The sequence below is a fragment of the Myotis myotis genome, unplaced genomic scaffold (assembly GCF_014108235.1).
Source record: "Myotis myotis isolate mMyoMyo1 unplaced genomic scaffold, mMyoMyo1.p scaffold_m19_p_3, whole genome shotgun sequence".
Taxonomy (NCBI): domain Eukaryota; kingdom Metazoa; phylum Chordata; class Mammalia; order Chiroptera; family Vespertilionidae; genus Myotis; species Myotis myotis.
The window spans coordinates 145,691,137-145,712,067 of NW_023416335.1; the positions used below are offsets into that span (position 1 = coordinate 145,691,137).

At 39.2% G+C, this 20,931-nt stretch overlaps 1 protein-coding gene across 1 annotated transcript in view; it reads left to right on the plus strand.

Annotated features, from left to right (window-relative positions):
- Nucleotides 1-9,591: 9,591 nt before the first annotated feature.
- PTPRR (protein tyrosine phosphatase receptor type R) overlaps nt 9,592-20,931 on the plus strand; it is a 131,287-nt gene continuing 119,947 nt past the window's right edge. The window contains exon 1 of the mRNA XM_036299605.1: nt 9,592-9,699. Coding sequence (XP_036155498.1) covers nt 9,595-9,699 — 105 coding nt within the window. The 5' untranslated portion in view covers nt 9,592-9,594. The remainder of the gene's footprint in view (nt 9,700-20,931) is intronic.

The window sequence follows — 20,931 nt, forward strand, 5'->3', positions numbered from 1 at the left end:
AATAAGATAACAATACAATTTATATCACTTAAGGTAATAAGAGTGAATGGGATAAGCTAACCTATTAAAAGTAAGGAAGTCTGGCCAGTGTGGCTCAGTGGTTGAGAGTTGACTCAAGTAGTCACTGGTTCAATTCCCGGTCAGGGCACATGCCTGGTTTCAATCCCCAGAAGAGGGTGCGCAGAAGGCAGAGAGAGATGTTTCTAATCTCTCTATCCCTTTTCCTTCCTCTCTCTAAAAATCAATCAAAGCATATATTTTTTAAAAAGCAAGGAATTATTAGATAAGAATCAAACATGATATTTGACAATAGCATATAAGTATAGAACTATAGCCCAGATCCTATATAATAAAAGGCTAATATGCAAATCAAATGGCAGAGTGACCAGTTGCTATGAGGCGCACTGACCACCAGGGGGCAGACGCTCAATGTAGGAGCTGCCCCCTCGTGGTCAGTGCGCTCCCAAAGGGGTAGCGCTGCTCAGTCAGAAGCCGGGCTCATGGCTGGTGAGTGCAGGGGCAGTGGTGGGCAGGCCTGGCTGAGAGACACACACCCCCCCCCGCCCCCACCGCCAAGTGCACGATTTTCGTGCACTGGGCCTCTAGTATGTTAATAAGTGGGGAAGCAAGTTGTAGAACAATTTGTATAGTTTGATCCTATTGTATTTAATAGTAATGTACAAGATGTATAACATGCACATATTATTTGTATATAATTTATACACAGACAACATTTGGAAACATCCACAAGAAATAACTGTGCTATTTCTGGGGACTGGAATGAAGGGTGAGGAGAGGACAAGTATACTTTCACTTTTTAACTATATCTCTCTATCTTACATTTTTTGAAATAAGTATGAAGTTTCTATTACAAAATTTAAACAAAGTTAACTGAAGTGTAATTCAGAGTGCTATTGGAGAACTGAAAGATGCAAACACAGGAGGGGCCAAGAGGCCACGGGAGGCTGACAGAGTGGTCTTTGAGCTGAAAGAAGGAAGGTGCCCAGCCCATGACCTCCTTGTGCACTGACAACATGTTCAATATACCTTAGGAGCCAAAGTACAATGTACATGGTGGAAGGGCTGGAGGTAAGACTGGAAGGAACCAAGGAGTTAGAATCTTCCATTAGAAAATGAGATTTCCTCAAAGTATTTGAATCACAGGAGTGACTTGACTGGGCTAGCATTTTGCATAGATTACGATGATGTCCATTCGGGGAATGAGTTAAAGACCACAGTCCAGATAAACATGATGGTGACCTGAGATGGTGGGAATATAGATGGAGAGAAGATGGATTCACATTCAAGAGATATTTAGGCAGAACTTGATAATTAATGGGATGTCATGATGGTGGAGTGACACAGAAGGAAAAGAGAATCAAGTCAACATGACTTCCCAATATGGTACTTCAGGGGCAAAGTGGGGGGATATGGAGGATATTTGTAATACTGTCAACAGTAAAAATCATAGTAAAATAAAATATAGGAATTAGAAGTAAATTTGTGGATGAGGAGAGGGACAATGTAAGCTCAGTTTGGGTAATATTGGGTTTGCAGTATGGGACGTTCAGGTAGAGGGAAGCAGGTGTAAGACTCTGGAAAGGTGGGTATGTGAAATATGGAAATAAGAATCACTAGTTTGTAAATAATAGCAGAGGACAAGGCAGAGAATTATAAGAAGGGACTGAGTGATGGTATAAATGCCTCCCATGAGTCAGGGTTTTCTACAAGGTTCAAAGACATAAACAGAAGCGTTTGCTTTTATTCCTGGAGATCACTTGCCAATGTAACTGCTTACCAAGAATGGTGTCAGAGCCCTGGATGGTTTGGCTCAGTGGATAGAGCATCAGCCTGCAGACTCCAGAGTCCCAGATTCGATTCCAGTCAAGGGCACATGCCCTGGTTGTGGGCTCGATCCCCAAGAGGGGGTGTGCAGGAGGCAGCCAATCAATGATTGTCTCTCATCATTGATGTTTCTATCTCTCTCTCCATCTCCGTTCCTCTCTGAAATCAATAAAAAAATATATATATTTAAAAAAAGAATGGAGTCAGAGATTTCAGACAGCAAAGAGGACACAATAAAGCGAGAAGTGGGTGGAATCCTCCCGACAGGCTTTGGTCCTGAAGGAACCTGAGTTATTTTTTGTCTCTTGGGAATTGAGACTGAAATTCTCTCAGGGGCTTCGAAGCCATCTCTTTAGGAAGAGCGATGGCCATTTGGCCTTCCTCCCCAAAACTGGGCCCCTGGGTGTGGCCTGACCCTTCCTCGGGATAACCAGTTGGCAGTCCAGGCTGTCCAATAACATCAAGAAGGAGATAACATTCAGAAACCTCCCCCACCCCCGGGCAAATTAATTCAGCCATCCTTTCAAAACAAATAGCTAAAAGCCAACCACATGTTTAGAATTTAAACATGCTGGTACCTAAATTCAAATGCTACATTTTAATCCATTGCATCAGATTGATTTATATCTAAGACTCATAGGTTTCAACTACGTTAGTGGACAGACTGATGACCAAGAAAGTCTTATTGCAAAGTGGCACTTCCTTTGTTGTGAGGAGCAGTGATGAGGGAAAGGACGAAGGCCCCAGGTAAAAGAAATTGACTCAGGAACCTCATAACAAGGCAGAGGCCCAAACAATTTAAATAGAGATGGAGTTTTCAATCTTTATTATGTTGTTTAATCTTTTCCTGTATGTTCATATATTTGTAATACCAATAAAACACTCAATTGTTCTTGGATAGTAACTACATTATTTACTACTGTTAAGTGGCTTAGCATTTGCCTTGAGAAAGAGAATTTTAATCTCTTTGAAATTAAAAATTTTCATCACTGTATGTTAGGTGATAGAAATAATCCAATGTGTTGACTATTCAGACTATGTATCTTTCACTGCTGTTTGGTAACTTGAAAGTGGTAACACTGTTGATATTGTCATGGAACTTTATATTCTATCTCAGTCGTTACAACTTCACATCATTGGATGAGGAGAAGCTGCGAATTTCTATTGTCTAGCCATAAGCATATATCCTGACTACAGCAAACCATATACTTTTATTTTCTCTGAAATAAAATTCTCTTTGTATAAAGTCCTTTCTCTCTCTCTCTCTCTTTTTTTAATAGCACTCATGTAAAATGTCTGGCACTTATTAGGCCCTCGAATATACACTTTCCTGTCTGTATTCTATTTTACCATCACTGTTTTATGGGGAACAATCAGAAATACCTGCACTGTGGAGTCAATCCAGCTTTTCACAGGCAAACAGAGAAATGAGGCAAATTATTCAAATGTTTTGATGCAATCAACCAGACGATTGCGGTTTAAACTAACTGCTTCACCTTGCTATTCACTTTAGTTAGGTAATCTAAATTTCTGTTTCCAATGAACAGCTTTTACTTTTTTCAAACAGTTTCCTTTCTTTTCCTTTGTAAATTCTAATCTTGAGTTCCCATTTCACTTCTATTTACCCTGCACTCTGAGGAACTTAGACTTGAATGCTGTTTCCACAGTAACAAGCCTCCGGATGATCACGGCCTTGGGAATTGAGTTCTCAAGTGTGTACACAAGCCCTCGACTCTCAGTACCCAGCACAGACCATTGGCTCCAGATTTTGTCCGTGGGGATCAGGGACAGTCCCTGCCTGCTCACCCTGCCTGGCAAACACTGCTGGGAGCAGAGGCCCATGGTTCCTCAGCCGGGTTTGTGTGACTGAGGAAACCCTCTTTGCCTTGCACAAGAAGGAGAGTAAACAGTCTCAAGTACAATGTCCCAGATCTATTGCAGCTTCTGCAGCCTTGCGGAGCTGAAAGTCAGCTGTTGGATAAAAGGAGCTTCTGTTTCTCAGAGCTACCAGGTGGACTGAATTTTTCTAACCTCTTGGGTTTTCCAGGTGGATGCATAAAGCATGCTTAAAAGCATAGTGTTTTTCTCATCACTGCATTTCCAAATCCTACTTACCCTTCAGGGTTGAGCTCATCTTATTTTCTGTATGAAATTATGTTGCTATTGGGAACATCTTTAGACTATAGAAAAGGACAAAAATACAGATAATAATATAGCAAACCATTGTGCACTATTAGATAGTGTCATATGTTTATATATAATTTATTTCAGAGAGGAAGAGAGAGATGGACACATCAATGATGAGAGAATCATTGACCGGCTGCCTCCTGCATGCCCCCCCACTGGGAATTGAGCTCGCAACCTGGGCATGTGCCCTTGACCTGAATCGAACCCCGGACTCTCCAATCTGTAGGCTGGCGCTCTATCCCCTGAGCCAAAGTGGCTTCAGCTATTAGATAGTTTTTATTTATTAAAAAATGTGTCACTGGTAGTGTTGCTTTTGAAGTAGCTTTTCTACCGATTCCTAACAGGATTCTTTCCCCCTCTCTCCAGAAGCAAAGCGTATCTCTTACTTGGGCAGTCAGGTAGAGTTTTTGAATGGTGTGCCCTTTTCTGGAACGCAAATTTTCCCAAGCAGCCCAGTTTCAGCTCTAACATGACCAAACCCTATGACCCCTTCCCCATGGAAGCATGAGAAGATCCTACGGCACAGGGCACTCTGGAGCTTCAGTCGGGTCCACCATGTCTACTGTAAGCACTAGCCCTCTTCTGACCTCCCCAGCTCCCTCTGAATCTTGTAGCATTAAGCATTTGGTCCAGTTTCCAGTCACTTATTTTGTACCAACTTTATGGATAGAAAATGTATTGTTTCCTAAGAAGATAATAAAATCTTGAAGCAGTATCATTCTCCTTTTAGATCTAATTGGGAGAAAGCCCTTGTAAAAGTTCTTATACTAGAGTAGTTTACACTGTAAGCCAATCTCCCCATCAGAGAAGTGTATACATAGAAGTGTGCTCAAATTTATAGAAAAAAAATGATGCTGCAGCCATCCAACAGTTATTGATAACCTACTATGATCCAGTTTATGAATTAAGCACTATAAATATGTAATAAATGCATAAAGATTTATAACTGCATTATTAAAAGATAAAAAATAAGCAAGCAGTATTACAACTGATACCACAAAAATATAAAGGGTTATAAGAGACTAGTAGGAATAATCATATGTCAACAAATTGGACAACCTATAAATAATGGATAAATTCCTAGAAACATACAATTTACTGTAAGTGAATTATGAAGAAATAGAATGTCTGACCAGATTGATTCATAGTAAGGAGATTGAATCAATAATCAAAAACTTCCTAATAAACAAAGTCCAGGTCCAGATGGCTTCCTTGGTGAATTCTACCAAACATTCAAAAACAGAGTTAATACTAATCTTTTTCAAATTCTTACAAAAAAGGGAAGAGCAGGGAACTCTTCTAAACTCACTTTATGAAGCCAGCATTACCCTGATATAAAACCAGACAAGGATGTCACCAGAAAAGAAAATTACAGGTCACTATCCCGGATGAACATAGATGCAAAAATCCTCAACAAAAAATATTAGCAAACTAAATTCAACAATGCATTAAAAGGATGTTATACCATCCCTGGTCAGTTGTTCAGTTGGTTGGAGCATTGTCCCATATACCAAAAGGTTGCATGTTCAATTCCTGGTCAGAGCACATACCTAGGTTTTGGGTTCAATCCCAAGTCAGGAAGTTTACAGCAGGCAACCAATTGATGTTTCCTTCTCTCTCTCTCTTCCTCTCTCTCCCCCTTCCTCTCTCTCTAAAAATCAATGAAACTATATATTCAGCTGAGGATAATAAAAAATATGTTATACCATGATAAAAATGGGATTTATTACAGAGTTGCAAAGATGGTTCAACATCTGCAAATCAGTCAATGTTATATACGACATTAACAAAATTAAGGATAAAAATCATATGTCATATCAATAAATGTAGAAAAAGCATTTGACAAAATTCAACATTTATGAAAAACTCAACAAAGAGGGTTTAGAGGGAACAAACCTTAGCATAATAAAGGTCATATATGACAGATCCACAGCTAACATATTCAACTAGAGGCCCAGTGTATGAAATTCATGCACAGGTGAGGTCCCTAGGCCTGGCCTGTGATCGGAGCCAATCAGGTTCCCCGCCTCCCTGCCTCCTCCTTCCCTTGCCACCACCTCATGGTTCCCCACCTTCTCCCTCCTGCTTCCCGCGTCTGATGCCGGTTCCCTGTCCCAGCCCAGGCTTAGCCCCAATCGGGCAATCAGAACCTGCCAGTCTGGGGGAGGGAACAACCACCACCAAGGCGGGTGGGCAGTGGGCTGATCAGTGCCTGCTGGCCAGGGGAAGAACAAGGGGAGGGACCCAGGAGGTTGGCTGCTGGCCCCAAGGAGGGAACCGGCCCTCGGCCCCCCGGGAAAGGGGCCGTATCTGCTGCCACCAACCCCTGGTTCCCCGTCCCAGCCCCAGGGCCCAGCCACAATCAGGGCCTGCTGGCCAGGGGGACCAGAAGGCTGGCCAGTAGGCCCCATTGGTGATCAGGGCCTGTGGGCTGGGAGCAACTCTGTGTTGAGCATCTGCCCCCTGGTGGTCAGTGTGCATCATAGCGACCAGTTGTTCCAGTCATTCCGGTTGTTCCCGTCATAACAGTCGCTTAAGCTTTTATATATACTGGAATAAATGATGAAAAACAGAGAAAGCTCTTCTAAGATCAGGAACAAGGTTAGGATGCTCACGATCACTACTTTTATTCAACATGATAATGGAAGTCCTAGCCAGATGAATTAGGCAAGAAAAAATAAAAAATAATGGGCATCTAAATTGGATAAAAAGTAAAACTGTCACTATTTACAGATTACATGATATTATATATAGAAAACCCTAAAGACTCTATAAAAAAAACTGTTAAAAATTAATAAATTAATTCAATAATGTTGTAGGTTATAAAATCAATACAAAAAGTCTGTTGCATTTTTATACACTAATAATGAACTATATGATAGTGAAATTAAGAAAAAACATTTTGTTTATAATTTCATTAAAATAATACCTGGGAATAAATTTAACCAAACAGGTACAGACATAGATGCTGAAAACTACAAGATAGTAAGTAAAGAAATTTAAGAAGATGCACACAAAAAAATTGAAAGGTATTTTGTGCTCATGTGTTGGAAAAATTAATATTGTTAAAATTTCCATACTGCCTAAAGCAATCCACAGATTCAATGCAATCTTTATCAAACTTCCAATGTCATTTTTCACAGAAATAGAATAAAAACTCCAAAAAGTTATATGGAACCACAAAGGACACTGAATAGCCAAAGCAATGTTGATAAAGAAGTTTAATCAGGGAGGTATCCCAACCTCTAATTTCATATTCTATTACAAAGCTATAGTAATTAAAACAGCATGGTTTTGGCATAAAAACAGACACATAACTCAATGGAAAAGAACTAAGAGTCCAGAAATAAACCCACATATAATTTATGGCAAAGAAGCCAAGAATATACAATGGGGAAAGGAAAGTCTCTTCAATAAATAGTGTTGGGAAAGCTGAACAGCCACATAGAAAAATATGAATTGGGATCATTATGTTATATCATATGCAAAAGTTAACTGAAAAATGGATTAAAGACTAGAAGATAATATCTGAAAGCATAAAACTCTTAGAAGACTACATGTGGTTAACTCTTTGACATAGGCCTTGGCAATTATATTTTTAATTTGACACCAAAACTTAAAAGTAAAAATAAACAAGTGGGACTACATCAAACTAAAAATATTCTGCACGGCAAAGCAAGCAGTTGACAAAATAAAAAGGCAACCTACTGAATGGGAGAAAATATTTGCAAATTATTTATCTGATAGGAGGTTAATATCCAAAATTCAAAGAACTCATAGAACTCAGTAACCAAAAAAAAATCCAATTTAAAAATGGGCAGAAGATATGAACAGACATTTTTCCAAAGATGGACAACAGGTACATGAAAAGATGATCAACATTATTAACCATAAAGGAAATGCAAATCAAAATCACAATGGGATATCACCTAACACATGTTAGAATGGCTATTATAAAAAAAAAAGACAAGAAATCACAAGTGTTGGTGAAGGTGTGGAGAAAAGGGAACCCCTGAGCACTCTTGGTAGGAAAGTAAGTTGGGGTAGCCACTATGGAAAACAGTATGGAGATGCCTCAAAATTTTAAAAATAGAACTAGCATATGATCCAGCAATTCCACCTCTAGGTATTTATCTGACAAAAATGAAAAAACTAAATTGGAAAGATATGCATTCCATGTTCATTGCAGCATTGCTTACAGCTGCCAAGATATGGAAACAATCTAAGAGTGTTGATGGATGAATGTATAAAGAATTTGTGATTTCTATATCTATCTATATCTACATCTACATATAAGAGAATAATATTCAGTCACACAAAAAATGAAACCTTGCCATTTGCTCCAATATGGATTGGACCTCAAGGGCATTCATTATGCTAGGTGAAATAAGTCTAGACAGACAAAGACAAATACTAAATGATCTCTCTTTTATGTGAAGTATTAAAAAAAGCTCATTGAAAGAGGCAGAAACAGGGTAGAGGATGGAAGAAAGGTGAAGGGGGTAAAAAAATCTTATCAAATATATATGTACTAAAGGCCAGATGCACGAAACTTGTGCAAGAGTGGGCCTTCCTTCCCTCGGCTGCTGGCACTGGCTTCCTGTGTCACCCAGGACCCACCTTCCCTCGCAGCCCTGGCTTCTTCCAGAAGGTTGTCTGGAAGGACATCTGGTCTAATTTGCATATTATGCTTTTATTATTATAGATTAAATGCATAAAAATTTGCTTTCCCCATCTTATGTGATATCTCAAATGATTAGGATGCATTTTTAAAATAATAATTTATGGTTTAAGTGTATGAATGGCACCCATGACTTAAATAAAGGCTATATTATTAATTTTATAATTTGTTTGTATTTTAGGAATTTTTAAATGTTTAGTTATCTTTTTCCAAAACAACTTAAAAAGAGTGTTTGCCTAAACAGCTGAATAAGAATTGCCAAATCATCAGTACCATTGATTTCTTTACCAGAGTTTCTTTTTTATTATTATTATTATTTTGTATTTATTTTATTTTATTTTATTTTATTTTATTTTATTTTATTGCTTAAACCAGAGTTTCTAAATGCGTATTGCATCTCATTCTTTGCCTTGCATTGGCATCCAATCACTATATAGAGAAACTGCCAAGTTATGGGACTGACACAGCATCTTCTTGCCTGGGACTGTGTGTGAACACAAATTAAAGCTGTCCTTCAGCTTGGATTGCTGAAACACACCTGGCCCCATACTCCATTCTGTAATCTGGGATTGAAATCAATCTTAACCAACATACATTTGAGTGAAACTCTTTATGAATTGATCATGGATATATCTTATTGATTGTAACTAGACAAATTGCATTATTATACAGTGGACCATCTTTTTAACTGACACCATGTACAATTTCACATAAAATATCCCTATAATGTTATCTCCATTAAAAACGCAACAAAGCACCATGAGTGTAAATTTATCAAAGTCATAGAAATTGTTCTACTCAGTAATCAGTCAGGAGCTGAATATCCTGAACCAAACATTTAACTATAATTTGAATTTCTTTTTTTCCCCCAGACACTGCAAATGGATGTCAACAAGCTGAACATAACCTTGCTCCGAATATTCCGCCAGGGAGTGGCGGCTGCGTTAGGACTCTTACCCCAGCAAGTGCACATCAATCGCCTCATTGTAAGATGCCTCCATTTCACATTTCCAGAACAGGCTTTGATCCTTTTTGAAGGTCTCAATAATAAAGAACAATAATTTAAAACACCCATGCTATGGTTCTATGGCCCCTGAACCAAATCTAGCATACCAGTGGTTTGGGTAAAGAAAGTTTTATTGCAATAAGCCACAGTCACTTGTTTACATATTGACTATGACTACTTTCATGTTACAGTGACAGAGCTGAGTCATTCTAACCAATTGTTTGGCTAAATCAAAGGTTAAAATACTTACTCTCTGGCCCTTGACAGAAAAAGTTTATCAACCCTTTCATAGTTCAAGGCTTGTACCCCGGTAGGTATGAATAGAGGGGCCCAACATACTAGTCTCACCAACCTGACATACACCCAAAACATTCTTCCTAAAAGTTAACCCTTCCTTTTTTTTTTCTTTAATGGTTTACTTTTATCAACACTATTCATTTTTTAAAATATTAAATTGTTTTTATTTTTCTATTTTTTTATGTTTGGTTACATTAAGGCTTTTTTTTTTTATTGCTTAAAGTATTACAAAGGGTATTACATATGTGTCCTTTTTTTTTTCCCCGCCCTTGACAATCCCCTGGCCTCCCCTACCCCCCAGTGTCTTATGTCCATTGGTTATGCTTATATGCATGCTTACAAGTCCTTCGGTTGATCTCTTACCCCCCTCCCTCCTGCCCCACAATCCTCCCCGGCCTTCCCGCTGCAGTTTGACAATCTGTTTGAGGCAGCTCTGCCTCTGTATCTATTATTGTTCAAAAGTTTATAATGGTCTCTATTATCCATGAATGAGTGAGATCATGTATTTTTCCCTCACTGACTGGCTTATTTCACTTAGCATAATGCTTTCCAGTTCCATCCATGCTGTTGCAAATGGTAAGAGTTCCTTCTTTTTTACAGCAGCATAGTATTCCATCATGTAGATGTACCACAGTTTTCTAATCCATTCACCTACTGATGGGCACTTAGGCTCTTTCCAGATCTTAGCTATGGTGAATTGTGCTGCTTTGAACATATGGGTGCATATATCCTTTCTGATTGGTGTTTCTGGTTTCTTGGAATATATTCCTAGAAGTGGGACCTCAGGGTCAAATGGGAGTTCCATTTTTAGTTTTATGAGGAAACTCCATACTGTCTTCCATAGTGGCTGCACCAGTCTGCATTCCCACCAGCAGTGCACCAGTGTACCTTTTTCTCCACATCCTCTCCAGCACTTGTTGTTTGTTGATTTGTTGATGATAGCCATTCTGACAGGTGTGAGATGGTACCTCATTGTTGTTTTGATTTGCATCTCTAGGATGATTAGTGACTTTGAGCATGTTTTCATATGTCTCTTGTCTTTCTGAATGTCCTCTTTTGAAAGGTGTCTATTTAGGTCCTTTGCCCATATTTTGATTAGATTGGGGGGGTTTGGGGGGTTTTTTTGTTTTTTATTATTAGTTAAGGTATTACAAATGTGTCCTCATCCCCCCCATTAGCCCCCACCTCTCCCCCTCCCCCGCCCTGCACACTCATGCTTCCATCCCCCTGTTGTCCATGTCCATTGGTTTGGCTTATATACATGTATACAAGTCCTTCGGTTGATCTCTTCCCCTTACCCCCACCCTCCCCTACTTTCCTTCTGGGGATTGATAGCCTGATTGCTGTTTCTCAGTCTTTGGGTCTGTCCCTTTCCATCAGTCTATGTTGTTCTCTATAATCCACAAATGAGTGAGATCATGTGGTATTTATCTTTCTCTGACTGGCTTATTTCACTTAGCATAATGCTTTCCAGTTCCATCCATGCTGTTGCAAATGGTAAGAGTTCCTTCTTTCTTACAGCAGCATAGTATTCCATTGTGTATATGTACCACAGTTTTGTAATCCATTCATCTGCTGATGGGCACTTAGGCTGTTTCCAAATCTTAGCTATGGTGAATTGTGCTGCTATGAACATAGGGGTGCATATATCCTTTCTGATTGGCGTTTCTGGTTTCTTGGGATATATTCCTAGTAGTGGGATCACTGGGTCAAATGGGAGTTCCATTTTTAGTTTTTTGAGGTAGCTCCATACTGTTCTCCACAGTGGCTGCACCAGTCTGCATTCCCACCAGCAGTGCAGAAGGGTTCCTTTTTCTCCACATCCTCTCCAACACTGGTTGTTTGTTGATTTGTTGATGATAGCCATTCTGACAGGTGTGAGATGATAATGCATTGTCTTTTTTATTTGCATCTCTCGTATAATTAGTGACTTTGAGCATGTTTTCATATGTCTTTCGGCCTTCTGTATGTCCTCTTTCAAAAAGTGTCTATCTAGGTCCATTGCCCATTTTTTTTTATTGGATTGTTTATCTTCCTTTTGTTAAGTTTCATGAGATCCCTGTAAATGCTGGAAATTAAACCCTTATCGGTGGTATCATTGGCAAATATGTTCTCCCATGTAGTGGGTCTTCTTGTTGTTTTGTTGATGGTTTCCTTTGCTGTGCAAAAGCTTTTTATTTTGATGTAGTTCCATTTGTTTATTTTCTCTTTAGTTTCCATTGCCCTAGGAGCATTATCAGAGAAGAAATTCCTTCGGCATATGTTTGCGATTTCGCTGCCTGTGGATTCCTCTAGTATTTTTATGGTTTCCCGTCTTACGTTTAAGTCTTTTATCCATTTTGAGTTTATTTTTGTGTATGGTGTGAGTTGGTGGTCTATTTTCATCTTTTTGCATGTATCTGTCCAATTTTCCCAACATCATTTATTGAAAAGACTGTCTTGACTCCATTGTATGCTCTTGCCTCCTTTGTCGAATATTAATTGGGCATAGTGGTTTGGTTCGAATTCTGGGGTCTCTATTCTATTCCATTGATCTATATGTCTGTTCTTGTGCCAGTACCAAGCTGTCTTAAGAACAGTGACTTTGTAATACAGTTTGATATCTGGTATTGAGATCCCACCTACTTTGTTCTTTTTCAGGATTGCTGCAGCTATTCGGGGTCTTTTTTTATTCCAGATGAATTTTTGGAACGTTCGTTCTAGATTTGTGAAATATGCTGTTGGTAATTTAATGGGGATTGCATTGAATCTATAGATTGCTTTGGGTAGTATGGACATTTTGATGATGTTGATTCTACCAATCCATGAACATGGTATATTCTTCCATCTGTTTATGTCTTCCTCTATCTCTTTTTTCAGCGTCCTGTAGTTTTTGGCATATAAGTCTTTTACCTCCTTAGTTAAGTTTATTCCTAGGTATTTTAATTTTTTTGGTGCAATGGTAAATGGGATTGCTTCTGAAGTTTCACTTTCTGTAAGTTCACTATTGGTGTAAAGAAATGCCATGGATTTCTTAGCATTAATTTTGTATCCTGCTACATTGCCGAATTCATTTATTAAGTCTAATAATTTTTTGATGGAGTCTTTAGGGTTCTGTATGTACAGTATCATGTCATCTGCAAATAAGGACAGTTTTACTTCTTCTTTTCCAATCTGGATGCCTTTTATTTCTTCTTCGTGTCTGATCGCAATGGCTAGTACTTCCAGTACTATGTTGAACAGGAGTGGTGAGAGGGGGCATCCCTGTCTTGTTCCTGTTTTTAGGGGGAATGGTTTTAGTTTTTGCCCATTGAGTATGATGTTGGCTGTGGGTTTGTCATATATGGCTTTTATTATGTTGAGGTATGATCCCTCAATTCCTATCTTGCTGAGAGTTTTTATCAAGAAAGGGTGTTGGATTTTGTCAAATGCTTTTTCCGCATCAATTGATATGACTATGTGATTTTTTTCTCTCAATTTGTTTATGTGATGTATCACGTTTATTGATTTGAGGATATTGTACCATCCTTGCATCCCTGGGATAAATCCTACTTGGTCATGGTGTATGATCTTTTTGATGTACTGCTGGATCCAATTTGCTAGGATTTTGTTGAGGATTTTGGCATCTATGTTCATGAGGGATATTGGCCTATAATTCTCTTTCATTGTATTGTCTTTATCTGGTTTTGGAATTAGGGTGATGTTGGCTTCATAGAATGAGCTGGGAAGTGTTCCTTCCTCTTGGCTCTTTCGACATAGTCTGAAGAGGATAGGTTTTAGGTCTTCCTTGAATGTTTGGTAAAACTCCCCTGTGAAGCCATCTGGCCCCGGGCTTTTGTTTGCTGGAAGCTTTTTGATTACTGCTTCGATTTCCTCCATAGTTATTGGCCTATTGAGATTTTTAGATTCTTCCTGGTTAAGTTTTGGAAGGTTGTATTTATCTAGGAATATGTCCATTCCCTCCAGGTTGTCTAGTGTGTTGGAGTAGAGTTGTTCATAGTATTTTCTAACAATCCTTTGTATTTCTATGGGGTCTGTTGTTATTTCTCCTCTTTCATTTCTGATTTTGTTTATTTGGGTCCTCTCTCTTTGTTTCTTGGTGAGCCTGGCTAGAGGTGTATCAATCTTGTTTATCCTTTCAAAGAACCAGCTCTTGGTTTTGTTGATCTTTTGTATTGTTTTTTTGGTCTCTATGTCGTTTATCTCTACTCTGATCTTTGTTATTTCCTTCCTTCTGCTTACAGTTGGCCTTTTTTGTTGCTCTCTTTCTAACTCTTCGAGTTGTAGAGTTAGGTCATTTATTCTCATTGTTTCTTGTTTCTTGCAGTAGGCTTGTAGAGCTATGAACTTCCCTCTCAAGACTGCTTTTGCTGTGTCCCATAGGTTTTGGATTGTTGTGTTTTCATTGCCATTTGTTGCCATGATGTTTTTTATTTCTTCTTTGATCTCACTGGTAACCCAGTCGTTGTTTAATAGCATGCTATTTAGTCTCCACGTGTTTGATTTTTTTGGATTGTTTTTGTTGTAGTTGATTTCCAGTTTTATGCCTTTGTGGTCTGAGAAGATGCTTGATATGATTTCAATTTTCTTGAATTTGAAGAGACTTTGCCTGTGACCCAATATATGGTCTATCTTTGAAGATGACAAATGTGCACCTGAGGAGAATGTATATTCTGTGGCTTTGGGGTGAAATGTTCTGAAGATGTCAATTAATTCCATCTGATCTAGTGAGTCATTTAGGATTGATGTTTCTTTGCTGAGTTTCTGTTTAGAGGATTTGTCAAGTGGTGATAATGGGGTGTTAAGGTCCCCTACTATGATTGTATTGCTGTCAATCTCTCCCTTGATCTCCTCCAGAAGATTTCTTACATATTTGGGTGCTCCTATATTGCGTGCATATATATTTACCAGAATTATTTCTTCTTGTTGGACTGCTCCCTTTAGTATTATGAAGTGGCCTTCTTGATCTCTTTTTATGTCCTTCACTTTGAGATCTAATTTGTCAGATATAAGTATTGCTACCCCGGCTTTTTTTTCACTTCCATTGGCCTGAAAAACCTTTTTCCATCCCTTCACCATCAATCTGTGTGCGTCTTTTTTTCTGAGGTGGGTTTCCTGTAGACAGCAGATATATGGGTCATGTTTTCTTATCCACTCATTTACCCTATGCCTTTTGACTGGGGAATTTAATCCATTTACATTCAAAGTTATTATTGATAGAAACTTGTTAGTCGCCATTTTTGTTCTTTACCGCTGCATTCCTTCTTTGTTTCTTGTTTTTTCTACTTACAGCAGACCCTTTAGCATTTCTTGCATTGCTGGTTTGGTTGTAATAAACTCCCGTAGACCGTTTTTGTCTGTGAAGCTCCTGATTTGACCCTCAATTTTGATTGATAGCCTCGCTGGGTATAGTATTCTTGGATTCAGACCCTTCCTTTGCATGACTTTGTATATTTCTCTTCCATTCCCTTCTTGCCTGATGTGTTTCTGTTGAGAAATCGGTCGCTAGTCTGATTGGGATCCTTTGTAGGTAACTTTCTGTCTCTCTCTGGCTGCTTTTAAGATTCTTGCTTTGTCATTGGTGTTTGCCAATTTAATTATTATGTGCCTTGGCGTCGTTCTTTCCGGGTTCATTTTGTTTGGGACTCTGTGAGCTTCTTGGATTTTTGTGAGTTTTTCTTCCCTATATCAGGGAAATTTTCTGTTACTATTTTTTCAAACAGGTTTTCTATTCCTTGCTCAGTTTCCTCTCCTTCTGGCACCCCTATTATTCGGATGTTGTTTCGTTTAGCGTTGTCCCAGAGTTCTCTTAGGCTCTCCTCCTGCTTTTTAATTTTTTTTTCTAGAAGCTGTTCTGTTTGGGTATTTTTTCCTACCTTGTCTTCTAGCTCGCTGATGCGGTCCTCTGCTTCTTCTAGTCTACTATTGATGCTTTCTATTGAGTTCTTTATATCAGTGATGTCATTTTTCATTTCTTCTTGGTTTCTCTTCATTTCCTCTTGGTTCTTCTTCATTTCCTCTTGGTTCCTACATATATTGTTGAATTTGTCTTCCATTCTTTTCATCCACCTTATGGCCATTTCTCTGAATTCTTTCTCTGACAGGTTGCTTGCCTCCATTGCCTCCATTTCATTTACTTCCTTTTCTGATGATGCCTGTTTTTCTTTCATATTTGGGTTGTTTCTTTGTTTCACCATGATCTCTCTTCTCCAGGTGTTTGGTTATGTAGTTCTCTCTCTGCTGCGTTGATTTAAAGGCACAAAATACAACACAACAAGGCACAACATACAAGGCACTGAACAAAATGTATTCACGATATTAATAACCCCAAATAAAGGTGACCACCTGAGTGAAGAGAATTAGGGGATAAAGAAGAAAAAAGAGAAAAAGATTAAAGAGAAAAAGAAAAAACAAAAAGGAGTGCCGAAATGAGATTGGAAAAAGGGAGAGAAGAAAAAAACAAACAGACAAAAAAAGAAAGTAAAAGAGAGAGTGAAATAGAGGTGGGGAAGAGGGTATTTGTATGGAGAGAAAACTCTAAGAGAACCGCAATTAATCTCAATGAATTCCAGCAGCAGATCCCTGGAGATTAATGCAAACTACAAACAACCACTAATATCAAGCAAGGCAAGGGAAAACAGAAGCACAAAAATAACCAGAGAAAGAAAAAATAAGCAAAAGAGAAAAATTAAAATGAAAAACAAAACAATCTCCCAAACAAGCATAAAAAAACCTAATATACTCAAAATCAAGCAAACACTAGCAAAACGACAGAGAGAGAGAGAAAAAAAATGGATAGTGAAGAAAGATAAGAGAGAGGTGTATATGGATTTAGAGCAAGGGATTGGAAATTAGATATATAAGTAGGGTGAAATTTAGACAGTGGGTAAAAAGAAGGAATAGGGAAAATCTAAAGCAGGAATAGGGTAAGAGAAACAGGACAACAAAAGGGGAAAAGTGAGGAAGAGAGTTTTGGCTTAAGGGTAAATGTGAGATAGAGAGAAATGATGCTAAAGAAACGATGAAAATAGAGTGTAGAACACTAATCCCAAAATAAAATAAAGAAAAATAAAAAAATAAAAAATAAAATGACACTTGAAAAAATGGTAAAATGATAGCAATAATACTGGTTAAAAAAAATGTAGTAATTAAAAAGGTAAAATCAATTGATGAAAAAAAATAAAATAAAAATAATAAAATAGGTTCTTAATGAAATGGTGAAAAAAGAATTTAAAAAAATATAAAAATATGCAGTAGTGAAGGTGCTTCAGATCTTCTACTCTTCTTTTTGGCACGCCTTAGTCCTGCCAGGCATTCAGGAGAGTGTTGAATTTCCCTGCGATACACTGTCCCTCCGTGCCGTAAACCACAGTCCTGATTTTAAGGCAGGTTGTATTTGTTTACCAGACTGCCTTTATTTGTGATCACAGAAAAGACAGTTCGTGGATCTGCCTCTGGGTGGCAGTGTGTCTGGATTGACCTCCGAGGATATAAGTCCTCTCTATCAGTAGGGTTTTTTTTCTCTATGGTACTTGAAACTGATTTGGGAAAGTTCACTGCCCAGAGCTGGTTCTTCAGTCGTCACTGCCCGCTCTGTTTCCCAGGATCCCCAAAAAGAACCCTCCCCCACAGGCTCTGCGAATGACCCCAACTGGGGAATCCCATGCAATGGGTTTAATAATCAAATGCACGGATCTAAGGGGAACTGTAACAAGAGCCTGCTACGTTGTGCGAATTCGCAAGCCTCCACCTTCCAGGTCTGCGCACAGTCTCCGCGCGCCCACTCGCCCCTGGCACCGAGCAGCTGGTACACCAGCAAAGTCCAGGCTGCTTTTTTACATCCAGTCCAGTTATGAGCCTATTTCCAGCGTTCCCTTCTGCCAGCAGCCCTGTGGTGCCCCTTCCCCACTCGTGGGTCATGCTGGTCCCAATGGCTGCGGACTCTGTGGGGCGTAGATTTCGCCCCACATGGGCGCGAACTCGGTCCTCTCTCCAACCCGAACTGCAAACTGCACCTTTAGGGGAAGTCTAACCTTTCCGTGAGAAGAAGCAGTGCTCCTCTGAGTTCATGCAGTCACGCTGCTTGAGATCCCTTGTTTCCAGGTTAGTAGCTGATCTCTGGATGCCAGCAACAGCCACCCAAGATGGCGCAGTCTCCGCTGCTGAGCTGGCGCACCAAGAGAGGTTTCAGCCGCAGTCTCCAACCTTCCTTTTTTTTCGGGGGTTCTCTGTCTTTCCCAGCTGCAGACAGTCTCTCAGCTGAAAATCCTCTGCCTATTCGGGCTGTATGTTACCGTTTCAGCTGCTCACCCTTATCTGCTCCAGGACAAGGCACAGGACACGTCCGTTTATACCTCCGCCATTTTCTCCCCCTTGATTAGATTGTTTATCTTCCTTTTGTTACGTTGTATGAGTTCCCTGTAAATTTTGGAGCTTAGGCCCTTATCAGATATGACATTGGCAAATATGTTTTCCCACGCAGTGGGTTTTCTCGTTGGTTTTCGATGGTTTCTCTAAAAGTTAAGCCTTCTGCATCAGTTAAAACATTGTCTCCGGGCGGCATCTATGAAAACCCCTTCAAGGATAGCAATAGGATGAAGATACTGAGTGCCCAGACAGGATTTTGGTTAAAAAGAAAGGAAAACCAATCCTTGAGGACAGCACTCCAAATGGAATGCAAGAATAGATGATCCTGAAAAGCCTGGAGTACACTTGGATGGGCATGTGGGATGGGAATGAGGCAAACCCAGAGGGATTGATGAATAGAGCCCACTTTAGACCCATCTACCAGCCAATCACCCACATCCTTCCTTCCCCGCTTATCTCAGGGTTTGGGAACCTTGATGTCATCCCACCACTTGTTCCCATCTGCACCTGAAGGCAGGCATGAGCAAAGGCAGAGAAAGGCAAATTCAAAACGGATGACTTTCTCTTTGTAAAAAGCTAATTATCCAAGGTTCCTGTGAAAAGGGACTTTGGGATCATCTTGCAGTTTACAATTGTTCTTAATTTCCACTGCAGTGGGAACTCAAGCCAGGGCCGCACAACAGTCCCCTTGCCTTACATTCTGATTCTCCTGCTGGAGCTCAGCTTTCTACTGAATCAACATCCTCGTGTCCAGCTATGGAGACGAATTTGCTTTTTACTTTGGTTTAGGGATTTTGTTTCTTTTCATTGTTATGTGTGTGTGTGGAGGGGTGAGGGCTGTTTCTTTCCCCATAATGACTTTATTCTCTAAATCAACTATTTTCTGGGATCAAGTACACTTAAAAACCAAAATTTTTAGCTCAGTACCATAGAAGAGAAAATACAATATTTCCTAGTGCCCTGAAAGAGGGAAATGGGTTTTATATCCAAAGTATCTTATTTTAATGAGAAGACATAGAGATGTAGGTACTATAGATGTCTTAGCTCTAGACTACATATATATATATATATATATATATATATATATATATATATATATATATATCTCTTTGCAGGGGTAAAAAGGCAGGAACACACATATCCCCAGAGAATGTTGGTGGCATTTATCACACCTGTTTCTAGGAGCAGTTATTATAATGGGTAGAGTTATGGTGATACCCAAGGCAGCAGAGCATGGTGATGAAGAGCATCTACTTTGGAGACATAACCATACCCCATTTCCAGCTCGGCCATCTCCCAGCTGTATGACCGCAGGCAACCTACTTATGTGTCTTCAATTGCAAAATGGAGAGAACTATAACACCTTTGTCCTGGAGGGGTTTTGAGCATTAAATGAGATAACAGATTTAAGGTACATAAGAGTGTGTCAGGCAGAAAACAAGTGCTCTAGTCTCGCTACTGTTGTTATTAGGTCATAAACTATTTAAATTATTATAAACACGTTGGACATCAGTATTAAATTATACTTAGTCATTGTCTGTTGTTCCCTGCAAACATGGAAATGTGTTTTGTTTTCTGGATTGCTAGTAGTATTTTATACCTGGCTGAACTTCTGGTAAATGGCATTAAAGGAAAATTTTCTAACATGAGAGAACTCCATGTCAAAAAGAAAAGACTAGCAATAATTCCTTCCATAAGTACGTGATAGATATAACTTTTGAAGAGACTCTGATAGATTTCCGTGGTGTGTTTATTTTTTATGTGTCCTATCTGCCACTTACGGTAGAAAAAAAATCCTCTCTCTGCATTTCAGCTAATGGGGCAATACTAATAGGAAAGTATCCTGCATTTCTACCCAAGGGAGAGACTTTAAAAGTGGGACGTTTGAGGTGAAGAACAGAATCAGGGAAGCAACGTCAAAGTTCATGTAACATCACCTTCCTTAGTGATTCCAGCCTTCCAGAAATACAAGTTATAAGAAAAAAATGGAGTAGCAATGTCTAATAACTGTACTATTGCATTAGGTTTTATTTCATTCATTTGATTTTATAATGCTTCTTTAAACACAATTACTCAGGGAACATCTGAACAGTATATTTCAAAACAAAGAAACTAGAGAGACTCATAAATAGAGAGCAGTCTGACAGCTCTGGGGATGGGCATGGGGAGGCAGGGGGCATTGAGGGACTGAGCAACAGAGGAAAAACAGAAGGAAAGAACTCATGGACAATGGGGTGGTGAGTGTGGAGGGGAGAGGAAGGTGGGTGGAGGTGGAGGTGGAGGAGGGCTTAGGGGGCATAAATAGTGGTGGAGGAAAATATTTAATTACAATATGGAATGGAAATTAAACCAGCATCCAATGAAATATAAAATTACAAATTTTGAGGTGTCAATTACTTGAAAGAAGGCCACTTGAAGACTTCGGGCTCTGGACTGGTAGTCTTAAGTGTACCCGAGAATAACTAATAAATGTAATCTCCATGATGCCTTTTAAGATTCTAGAGTTCCAGCTTTCTGTGGTGTTTCTAGAGGAGGTAAAAGTACTTCCCAAAGATGTTTGAAAATGTCT